The 12,639-nt window shown below is 35.9% G+C and overlaps 1 protein-coding gene across 16 annotated transcripts in view; it reads right to left on the reverse strand.

Annotated features, from left to right (window-relative positions):
• Positions 1 to 12,639, reverse strand: part of LOC137288102 (neuron navigator 3-like) — a 514,936-nt gene that overhangs the window by 149,350 nt on the left and 352,947 nt on the right. For all 16 annotated transcript variants that reach the window (XM_067820497.1, XM_067820495.1, XM_067820494.1 and 13 more), the window contains exon 6: positions 6,426 to 6,622. In XM_067820497.1, the coding sequence (XP_067676598.1) occupies positions 6,426 to 6,622 (197 nt within the window). The remainder of the gene's footprint in view (positions 1 to 6,425; positions 6,623 to 12,639) is intronic.

A 12,639-nucleotide genomic window follows, 5' to 3' on the forward strand; every position in this document is an offset into this window, starting at 1 on the left:
ACAGAGAGGGGCACCAGAAATGGGCTTCAGACATTGTAACCATTCATGGGAATCAAACTCAGGCCTTCAGTGTAAATGCTTAACCTCTGGGCTAACCTACCATCCCTTGTATGAAGTATTTGATGGATGTACAGAGCAGCATATTTCATTCATCAAGCAAGAACCAGTACAAGTGTTTTCAAGTCTGTCCACTAGGCCTATGGGAGTAAATTATAAATTTAACTGAAAATTATAAGTTACAAAATGATCAGGCAAGTCAAAATTGCCTCAACCTGACATCAATCATTTTTCAGAGTTCCATTTGGATTACATTTCATTGTAGGTGCATACTTTCCAAACTACATTTCTGTAATCGAACATCAAATCGACCCTTATGTCCCTAAGCTTCTTGTATGTAAACTTTGAAAATAGTTATTATCATATGAACACATGAGTGACTACTGATCTTGTAGATCCATTTTGTCAATATTCTAAATAACCTGATAAAGACAAAGGACAAGTTTACATCCATATTTAATCATAGATATATTAACACAATGACATTCTGCTCAAACAGAGAATGGTATTGATCAGATCATATATGATTATATTATGTGTGGGGAGATCATATTTTGTACTGGTGAATCAAAGTTTGTGTTGTGTTGAACACAGTTAGCCTTTTCTCTGTAATATGATAATGATGCTCCAGAAGTGTGTCTAATCCAGTGCAAATGATGTTAGGATTTTAATGTCCACTTGGTCCATTAATTCTGTGCCAAACAAAAGTTCTACTGGTTATTCCCTGCAACTAGACTCCATGTAATGACATGGAACCGGTCATCTATGACATGTATATGACCTCCAGGTGGGGGCATCCATGTTAATTATGTAGAATCTCCTGATCATAAAACACAGGTCAATCTTATGACAATAAAGTCCACAACTGCTGGCTTAGATTTCAGCTTGACTGAGCCATCTGGATAGCTGGGGCTTCATAGGGCTTGTCATATTTTATGATCAGTCCTTTTTTTCAGAGCATGAAATATTGATCTGTATCTTTTTGTGTGAGGTGTTTAGAAGCTGTCTTTATTTCTATCATTAAAATTCAATTTCTTAAATTATTGCAAAAGACAGAAATTATAGAACTCGAACAATTCTGAGTGTATTTCACAAAAATTCATGATAACATCACGAAATATTTTACATTCTGCAATAAAAAGAAGATAATATATTCAATTTCTCAGGCACTTCACATCTATCAATTAATGTTTTATGAAATTTGAACCTGAAAAACAAAGACGTCTAAATATGTCAGCAGTAGTGAAATACCATTGTTGAACTAACAAGTAGCATGCTGAATATACAGTGACATGGACTAAGAGAAATATTTCACCTACCATGACTTAACAATAGACTCCATGGTTATTCCAAACTGTGACACGTGACTCCCACATTGGCCTACATGATTGCTGACACCAACATCTCGAAACCAATCGCAAACCTGACATCAGCCACGCTGCTAGTTGCTGACTTAATTATACACACCCTTATACTAACTCCATTAGTGTGGGCTAATCTTGCCTCGAAAATCTATGCTAGGCGAAACGATTATAAGGCTGAGCTAGCACTGCAGCTATCCTCACAAGTCACAGAATCACTCATTCAATGGAGTCTTTTTCAGCTGCACAAAGGGCTATGAAAAGACTCAGTGGGAAGAGAGACTGACAAAATATCCGATAAAATCTCTGACCCATAGTTGTACTATGTTTTAGATTCCATGGTTGACTTTCAGGGGATACACAGTGCATAATGGATTTGTTTACCAGGTGTTTATATTTATTTTATAGAATGTGAGAAACTGTGCAGATTCATGAGAATAATTGTAAATAACAGACACAAAAAAGAAGTAAGAGGGATATATGTGATCATGTGAAACTTTTGTGATATTTTGGCTACAAAATGAACCCCAGAAAAAGCTAGAAGTCATTTACCAGTTTGATTTAATTATTTGGTAACATTTGGTGACCTAAAATAAATACAGAATAACTAGATAAAATCAGTGAAATAACTTTAGTAGTTTCTGAGCATCATGACTGTTGAATAAATGAGTCAAAAACTAAGCATTTTAGTTTATAGAGAGCAAATCTTGACTAATTTTTTCAACCTCTCAAGACAGTGATGGGAATTGACTTTTTATTGTGTAATAACAGATTTCATAGACCATTTGTAAGAGTATTTGCTTACATGATTCTCTGTTAGTTGAACGATGAATTTTCTGTCATGACTATATTAATGATCAAAATGTGAAATCAAAGGCAGGAAATGAACATCATGTGTATAGATATAATTTCACAATGGTGATGGGTACAGTTATGCACCTATTGTAGATATACTCCATCAGTTTTAAGCACATGGAAATCAAACTCTGACCTTGCAATGATCAAATACTTTCTCCACAGGGCTACCCTCCAGATACTGAGCTTCATGTTGTATGAAAACAAATGTATAATATCAAACATTCATCAGGTTTCGAACACACAAACATGTCTTTTGAAAATAATTCCTCCAATCTTCGTATTCAGGGGAACAGTAAGGAGCATTTTCCGTGTTGTCTAGTTAATTGTCTGATAGGATACATGTACAACGTTGAGTACGAAGAGTAATTGGATTTAACAAAATAATTTTGTGGGGGACAGACAAGAGCATTTGTTTATTAATGAACAGAGAGGCCCCAGGCTACAGAGTTCCACTCAATGGCTGGTATGGGTTCTTCATAATCGAGAATGAAGAATATACAGACTATATTTCTAGTTTCTTGTCGAAAACATGCTTATCTCATCAGCTGACCTGAGTAAGTGGGTATTTTCATGGGTTGTGCAGTCAGTGATGTTGTATCACCAGATGAGGAAAACATTCTCATTATCTGACAAGAACAGACAAAGGGTCTATTTATTCAGCACTTTTCTGAATGATCTCAACAAGCCTTTTCCTGCAATAAAGGGACATAACTCCACACAACACCCAGGCAAGACTGACAAAACTTTCCCTACACCAAGATGTTAATCAGAGTGAAACAGTTAGATTGAAATCATTCTACAAAGGCGCCAATGTGATTTTGTACTTCTGAGAGCTGAAAGGGTGGCCAAGGATGGAAGATCAGATCTAAATGGAAGGGGGTGGGTATGTTGTTGTTTGATATCCAATGTCATTTTCTTACCACCAGATAAATGAGTGTAACCTTTAGATAGCAAACAACCCCTTTACAGTTTTTTTTTGTCCTCAAAATTATGCATGTCTGTGGTCATATGCAGTAATCTGTGAAAGAAACTATATCGGGCAATCATTTCTTGCTTTCTTGCATTCTTGTCTGCTTAAACTGAGGTTCATTTACCCCATACAATGAAGCCTTGATAACCCAGTTCAAAGTATTCCCACTGAAATCCTGACTGACTGAGTATAGTTCTACACTGTTTTTAGCAATATTCCAGCAACATCAAGACAGGTACAGCAGAAATGGGCTCCACACAGTGACTACTTGTGGGAATCAAACCCGGGTCTTCAGCATGACGAGCCAACACTTTAAATACTAGGCCACGCCAATATATAATAATAATAATATTTATCATAACAAATAGACCCCACAAGTGATATTGCTTGGGTGACATTAAACCATGATGTGGTTCACAAGACCTTGTGGCCATGCAAATGCTTGAAATATGATTTTGATCAATGGATTCTCCCTCTCATGTGCTAACTCATGAAGTCAACACTTTTAACCTTGAATGATTCATATAAGTATAGCTGACTTTAGGACATACTAGAGCGAGATTTGGTATTATTGATGAGGAATATTTACCACCAAATCCCTGATTCATCCTGCGAGCAAAACAAATATGGGGACATATTCAATTTCAGAGTTCCCAAGGTATATGGTACACGGTATATCACTTTCAATTTATTTACACTTCTTTCATAATCAAAAATTTCAAATCACAACCTCATAAAACACCTACCTTTTGAATCCATGTTTTGTGTTTGGTACAACAATCTACGTGAATATGCAGGTGAAGGTAGCTCATTATATATAAAATATTTCAAATTAGTTCCAAATAGGCATGCCTATCCACAATATGTCAGACCCATTACCACCACCCCTGAGAAATGTTTCATGGTTGAATTAATGCTGAGACAACAAATCAAGCAGAAGAAAAAAACAAGAGAATACATGTCTAATATGGCTGAGTGAGTGAGATCTACCTTACAAAATTACTCTGGCTTTATGAGTATGACTGGAAAAATAAACTGTGCGAAGGATGCCTTTGTGGGTTTCTCCATCTCTTTTCAAACTTGTGTCATAAATATGTACATTTTTTTATGAAATACAGGTTGTGGTGATACTTTTCACGAGGATTCCCATAACCTTTGTGATCTATAAATCTATACCCACGCTTATATAGGCAGTCCCATTTCAATGCACTGAATAAGCATTCATTTCAACCAATTGAAATTTAGTCATCTAAAGAAGTAATTTTATTCACTGAGCACCACTGGTCCTTGTAAACTGCTTTGTTGCATAATATGGAAAGGTATTTGAAATGCTGAGAAAATTCAGTTCACTTTCAATTTGAGCTGATGAAGTTTTCTTGCAATTTAATTTCAACTTTAAAAACATATTTTCTCACTTATGTAGTCTCATGACTAAATGTAAAACTTGTTCAGTGGGTAATAACAACATTTGGGATAGTGAATGTCAACAAACAAAAATAAATTCAATCAGTGGCTATGTGTACGCAGTATGTGTCATGATTTCCACAGAAATACTCTATTTTCCTTCCACCACTGTTGCTACACTACATGAAACGTTCTGGGTTGAAATCAACCTTGTTGAAAATAACCTTGTCTATCTCATAACAACATGAATGCATTTCAACGATCACCTAAAGCTGGAAACTGAATCAGTTATCCAAAACACCAGAATCAAAACAATGTCGTATTAGAATATATTTGAGACACAGACTATTTAAGACGACATTACATAATCATTATGAATGATATTACAGTGACTTTCTAATGTCAAGGCATACTGTCATGTCCTCCTGTGACTCTTATAGCATTACGTTTCAATTTCTCCACAGAATTCCAAGGAATACTAACGGGTGCATTAGTAATAAAAATTTGACGCATGGTAGCTTAATGAAATGTCAAGACTTTCTTCAGTTATTACATTCCTAAGAGGACAGTACCTTGTATCAAAACAACCAGTACATTTCCCACTCATGTGATATGGCTCAGTATGATCTATTTCAAACCCTCTCGAGAGAGGTCTTACGATCCACAACAGAAATCAATAAGAAATAATTTGATCCAATGTCGTAGTGATCTTTAAAAGTCTTTATGCCCTGATCTTCTAAGAGCAAGTATGCTGTTTTACTTGACAGGACAGCTCTGATTTAAAAAGAATACATACTATCCAATGTCTAGACACGAAATCTACAAGCAAATATTGCGTGAATCTATGATTAAGTGTAATACTGATGACAGACACTAAGGGCTGTAGGTGGCTTGCCAGGGGGTGGAAAGTACTTAAACAATCAATTATTTTTGGCTACTTTCTATTTTTTGCGTTACAGATAATTGTTTGGTTTCTATGATCTAATCCTCTTATCTTGAAGGCAGGTGAACAACCTAGACTGATGTTTGTATGCAAGGTGAAGGAAGCCTGGCTATGAAGGGAAGACATCGAAGGGCACAAGTACTTTACACAGGAAAATCATATACCGTAATATGACAGACACGCTGGGATACAATTAGCTGAATAGCTATGTACATAAATACTATTATTTCTGCATACAGTAAAAAATCTGCAAAGTTAGCAAATATATATCATTTTTTATTTCAGCTTGTCTGTATATACACAATATATATACATGGTGTGTATATTATGTAATCCTTTCAGGTTTAATATGATCTGTATTACTGAGAAATAGGTACAAATGGGGTTTAATGAAGAATAAAATAAATTATACCATCAATGTTCACTATAATTTGGGTTCGTTTATTGTGAGATTGAAAAGTAGCATACGAGTGATTGTGACTAATCAAAATACTTGTTTGAGTGATGGGATAATTGTCATTAAACGATATCTCACCTGTGAAACTGGATACAGAACATCGATATGAAACTATGAATGAGGTATTTCTTGAATGTTTAACTGAGATAACCTTGACCGTAAACAACCTATGTTGACAACAACAACAACACACAAACAATGCAAAATTGTAAATCTGAAGATTTATCATCCATCATCAACAAAAACGTAATTACAGTTAGACAAAACCTCCAAGTAAGAACAAAGAGTTCTCCATTCAATGTGCCAAACATGATTTCTGAAAAAAATACATCTGAGGATCAAAGAGTTCATGCTGATCATGAAGTAATTTCTTACCTTGCAAATTGTTATTGTTATTCTGTTGATTGAGATGTGACCGCACTTTATCATTCGACGTGGAGTTGGCCCCATGAAGCGTCGGCTTCCCCCGAGATTGGTTGAGGTTGGAGTTGCTATTGGAGCTATCCTTAGAGGTAGAAAGGTTACTTATAGAGCTGGGGTTCTTGTTGCTATGCTTAAAAGGTGATGGAAGTCTGAAAAGAAATAGAAAAAGAGACATTAGATCAAGTTGAACACATAATCTTATAATCTTACATATTTCTAGCAATATTCCAGTTAGATCATGACACCATGAGGGATTCTCTGACTGGAAAGTATGTTCGGAATAAAACTTGCCAGAGTTAAAATGAAAACTTGAACCAGTTAGCTACCCAAACAACCAGAGTGGTCATGGTATATGCAACAATGTACACATTAGGGTATGTTGCCTAAGCATCAAGCTGCGGTCTGGTAGTCTAGTGGATAAAGCATTGATGCAAATTCGACACATGGCTACAATCTATGAAACCCATTTCTGGTGTCTACCATTATGATATTGTTAAAATATTGCCAAAGGTGGCATTAAGTCATATTCACCCATGACGAAAGCTCAAAACAAAGAAATATTAATCTATCATGCCAATCTACAATAATTTTGCTATGTAAATAACAGTTTTCTGGCTAAACTAACAGCTACCAGAAAGCAGCTCTCTCTTAACATTCATCACTGGATTGTCTGGTCCAGACTTGATTTTTTTTTTTTACAGATGTCTACCATAAAGCTGGAACATTGCAGTGTGTGACATAAAACAGTCAAGTCTCCTGACATTCAGTCACCAGTCAATGAACCATACTGTTCATAATTCAAGACTTCACATTTTCCTATTTATTTTTAACCTATTGATACCTTTTTTGCCAAAGACGTACCACCATCATTAAAAACAAAAAGAAAACTAAAGACAAGCCCAAACCATGACTCATGCAAGTAAAACTTATTTAACAGCACATCTGCATTCTGAAATTATTTCAATTCTATTTTAGTTCCTTGAGCGAGGAGGTTTAGGCAATTAGACACAAATAAAAAGTCTGAACAAGTTTAGCACACACCTATAGTTATTAAAGAAACCTTAACATCTCCAAAATGTGATTCTCCGGAGCTTTGGAGGCAAGTATTTATTCATATTTCCAGAAATAGATAATAAATTAGCTAATAAATTAGCTACCTATGGCCAAAGCAACGTAAAGCAAATAGTAGCACTACTCCAAGACTGCATGAAATAGCCAGCAGTCAGTTCCTCAGCTTGTTGTGCACTGTGTTGAAACAATGGAACATCATCAAATATTCATGCAATAAGTATACATTCCAAAATCACCACAAAGCCAATTTCTTCATTTAACTGGATTACCAGAAATTTCCTGGAGTTCATGGAACCCATTTACATTGATGAAAGTGCCTAGTAGACAAGGCAAGACAAGGGTCTCAAGTCTTTAGCGGGATGACAAATTAACCCATGACTTGTTATCATCTAGTGCAAGTGATTTAGCACTGTACTTACATGTTTCATGTATAAACATTTTTTATTTATCACATTAGTACCAATAAAACTTGAGAGCTAGCACTTGATATATTTGACATAGCCTGTGCCTGTTATCTTTCATAAATGATGATATATCCTCTACCTTGTTGTCAATAAGTTCAGTTAGAACACATTTCCTGCATTTCATGGTTGAAGTGTTTTTAAGTATTGTTATTTGCATCCGGTTTTCAGTATCCATGCTTAATGTCGAAGGTGATTTTATATTCAGCACCTTAAAAACTATGAATCTGTACAACTTCATCACTGATATGTACATTCTTTGTTCCTCACACTATCACTAAATTCACAAAATCATATATGTATTTCTGAAACTGTTTTTAAAATGATGACATCAAACCAGTTTGCAAACAGTGTTTTTTTCCATTTGTCATTCTACATATTGCTATGTGTAGCAGTAAACAACAAACAACAACATAAAGCAAAGCAAATTTCACATCCCTCTGATATATCTGAATATGACCATGTCATACGTAAAAAGTCATCAGTTACATTCTCACTGTAGCATCATATGGAACATCAGTCAGATAATAGAAGGCCATCTTCAAGCTACATACAGGTTGTGGTGTGAAATATCTGCTAATCTTTACATGTATTGCCTTATTTGCATCACAGAGTGCAGTTTCTTATCAACAAGTACATCCTGGAGTACCTACAACCCATACACACTCATTACTTGTTTTTGTCCTTGAGTATAGTTTTTGCCCAGCAATACATCTTAGTGTACCTATAGGTTACTCTTTTCTTATTTTTATTTTGTCATTGAGTATAGTTCCTTCAGAGCACATCCTGGAGCACCTACCACTTATACCTATAGCTTCCTCCCAGAGAGCACATCCTAGTGTACATATACCACCGCAGAGAGTTGGATGTAGACATGCCCTAATACTGGTGTCTCGCTAACACAATACATATTCCCCATCTGGTGTGGTGAATGCAGTCAGCTGTCTACCACCACTGTCTACATTGTTAGACATGAGTTGCAATGAAATGTAATTGACAAGCTTTGTTCAGCTGTTATAACAGCTATGTCCACCTCAAAAGCAGACACCATGTCGTCATAATACTTTTCATAGTGTGAGAGGTCAGAGCCTGTCTGGAAGTGATGGCTGTCTGGTGAAAATTTACAATGGCTTGGTGTGCAGGTAAAAGAACATCTGATAATGTTTTGTAAGTTATTTTATAGGTTTTGAAAACAGTTCATACAAAAGATGATTTAAAACGAAATCTATAATTGATGTTGGTGGTAGGGTGTAATGTGCAGATGACATGTTGTTAAGCTGATGAATATATAGTTAGTACTGGAACAATTGTAGAGTAATCAACTGTATATAGTCTGTATTGGAACAACTGTACATTTACCGCTGAGACATGTGTACAGATGGTATTGGAACTAATTGTACATTTAGTGCTGGGACATCTGTACAGATGGTATTGGACCAATTGTACAGAGAGTACTAAATAATTTGTACAGACTGTGCTGGAACATTTGCACATTTAGTGCTGGGACATATGTACAGATGGTATTGGAACTAACTGTAACAAGAGTTCTGGAACGGTTAGGGCCAGCACTGAATATTTGACCATCCAGTATTGAAGTATAGATCTGGTAAACAGTTACATATATGTCATGACAGAACATATGACACTGATACTCTGATAAGTAAGAATTTGCTTGGTAATCCTGGGATAGGTGCTCATATCATGCAATAAACAATTTCAAGGGCAGTTTCCTAACTCATGAAGACATACTCAATGATCCTGCATGCCTTATCATATTCTGGATATTTAAGAGAAATGGTTGATATATCTCTGATAAAATGAACATACATAGCATATGACAGCAGTGCTTAACACCAACTCATGTTTCTTTAATGGGATAACCTCATTACAATTTTTTAAGCTGGTATCAAGTACAGATTGGTAGAAAGTAAAAATTGCTGTTATAATGCAACTTTCAGACATCATTATGAAACCTGTTAATAATTTTGGTGTTAAAATATAACTAATAACAGCTTCATCACATTGTTATTTTACAGGAATCTTACTCATTGTCTGCTGTCAAGCCAGCAAGAGTTATCTCCCTTGGCATGGAAACCCTCTGCTCATTTGTGATTCTCTTTCAACCATTAAAATTCACACTTAGTCACACACAGTGATAGCTGTCCAATACACAACGTGATGAAATCTACACAATGTTCCTCTACAGTGACAAGCCTCTTCACAAGCATTCTCTAGCAGGAAGTTTTCCTTTATTGCTAATGGAAACAAAATGATGAAATCCTTATCCGTTTCACCGGAACCGCTTTTGCCTCTAACCATTTTGATCACTACATGGTGGATTTACCTCAAGGTGAGGGAGTGGATTTGGACAATGCTTGATCTTGAGATCTGAGGATGCACACAGACTGTTAGTAATCCAGGAACAATTTCATGGCAAATTGATGTTTCCTCTTGTGCACAAAAACTCATATTATTTAAATGAGATTATCCCACTCTGTAGAAAAATGAACTACAGTTTCAACCAATATTCTGAATCATAACTGCAAATATGTCTTTGATGACAAACACAAACCCTCTTGAAAAATCCATGTAGAATATATTTCATGAAAATGTTAAAGGTCATTAACCTGTAGGCTACCCGATCAAGGAAAAGTACTGTTAAAATAGACAGTTGATTTCCAAAACTGTTCCTTTTGCCTACAAAATAAAATGTGTCATAAACTGTTCACAACTAAAATACCTATCAGGTCAAAGAACATATGCCCTCAGAGGATAATTAAGTTCCAAATTGAATTTTTTAATATTTTTGTTGGCACACATGAGATTCATATCGTCTTAGAGCTTGGAGTATTTTCAAACTGGTCCAATCCCTGGACAATTGCCACTCTCAATATCCTTCCATCTTGTTTCTTAATCGCTGTGGACATACAAGCACCAAAGGCAAGCAAATTATTCTGAGAAATGGAAAATGTCAAACGTGAAGCACTCATCCCCTGAGACTAAAGAAAGATCAATGGTGTTGCTGCAGGTTGTCTGTTGAAAATGATGTCATACATTTCAACCGTCTTGAAATTGACGCAAGGTCAAACTAATTCAAAACAATAACATGCTAAAAGCCTCAAAAACCAAAAGCTCTGGTACGCAACAGTGCATATGGAATATGCTCATTGATGTCAAAACTCAAAGCAGGAATGTTAATTTCAAACTTTAACACCAAAGAAAAGCAATTCCAACATTTTTTGTCAATTTCATGTAAGATGTATTCCGCAACAAAAGCAAAAGGCGACTTCATGTCTGTTTCCTAATATAGATAGTATCAACATATGCTATTTGAGATTTCAGATAGCTTCTGCAATGTAATATGCTGTGTGAAATGAACAAGTTGCTTATCAATTTCACCCGCTTTCATCAAGGACAGTATCATGACAAAAACACAACTGAAGCTGAATAGTGTATTTTGCACCGAAATAATCCCCAATTATGTTCAAGCACATAAAACTACAAGATCCGGAAATAAAATCAGGTTTTTCAATACCGGCAATCCTATAAAAATAGAGTGAAAGTTTCAAGAGGAAAAGTCACATCAAAAGTTGGCGCAAGTCCAAATTGAAAAGGTCTGAATTACTTTGAATAGTTCAATGACTGTGAAAAGCATATGTAACAAACTTTCCTTAAATATATTCTGTATTTTCAGCACGAACTGTACTTTGGAACTCTCTTCCTTATGATCTGAGACACTCATGTGACCTATCGCCATTGGACATATTAAAACTGACTTGAACTGTTGTATGCACTTAGAGCAAGCCCATTAGGTATGGAGATGAGTGCAAGGGCCGTGTTCCTCCAAATGATCTTACCACTAAGATGATTATAACTCCTATACTTTAACATAGACTGTCATAAGCCTACATATTAAGTATGGGAGTTGTGATCGTCTTAGGGTTACGATCATTTTGGGGAAATGGGGACATGAATATTATTATTTATTACATGAAGATTCCTCAGTGATTTGAGTATGAATAATACTTCCCTTCACATTAATTCATATCACCAGAAATCCCTGGATACATCAGTCAGCAAATCTGCTTGTCATGCTTATTCAGGTAGAAGTGTCTTTCATACTTACAGTCATCATGTTTTTTAACCACCCTTCAGCAGGATTCAGCAGGAACATCATCATGACAGTAGAGTAATGAGGTGGTTAAAGTGTTTGTCATCACACTGATTATCCACAAGGGTACATTGTGTGAAGCCCATTTCTGCTGTCCCCTGCTGTGAAATATTGATCAAAGCGCTTAAAACCTCAACCCAATCACTCACTTCTGAACCTGAACCTGTGGAAAATCTAGACTTGCTTCATTTGAGCTGTTGCATGACAGGAAAGGCTGGATGGAAGGGGAAAATATGTCCAGGGACTGTGAGACAGTCTAAGTATTATATAATAGGTGTCCTGAACTTCTTTTAAGGAGCAAAGAAGACATGGCAGTATATCAGATGCGGGCACTTTGATGAGTTTGTGGACAGGTTGGATCTCAGTGTAATTCCTGCATTCATGAAGGAATGCCCCCCAATAGCCAAACAATACATGCAGGATTCACAACCCAGTCAGGGGGAGGCAGACAGACTCCTTATAT

This window comes from Haliotis asinina, chromosome 6, assembly GCF_037392515.1.
Source record: "Haliotis asinina isolate JCU_RB_2024 chromosome 6, JCU_Hal_asi_v2, whole genome shotgun sequence".
Classification (NCBI taxonomy): Eukaryota; Metazoa; Mollusca; class Gastropoda; order Lepetellida; family Haliotidae; genus Haliotis; species Haliotis asinina.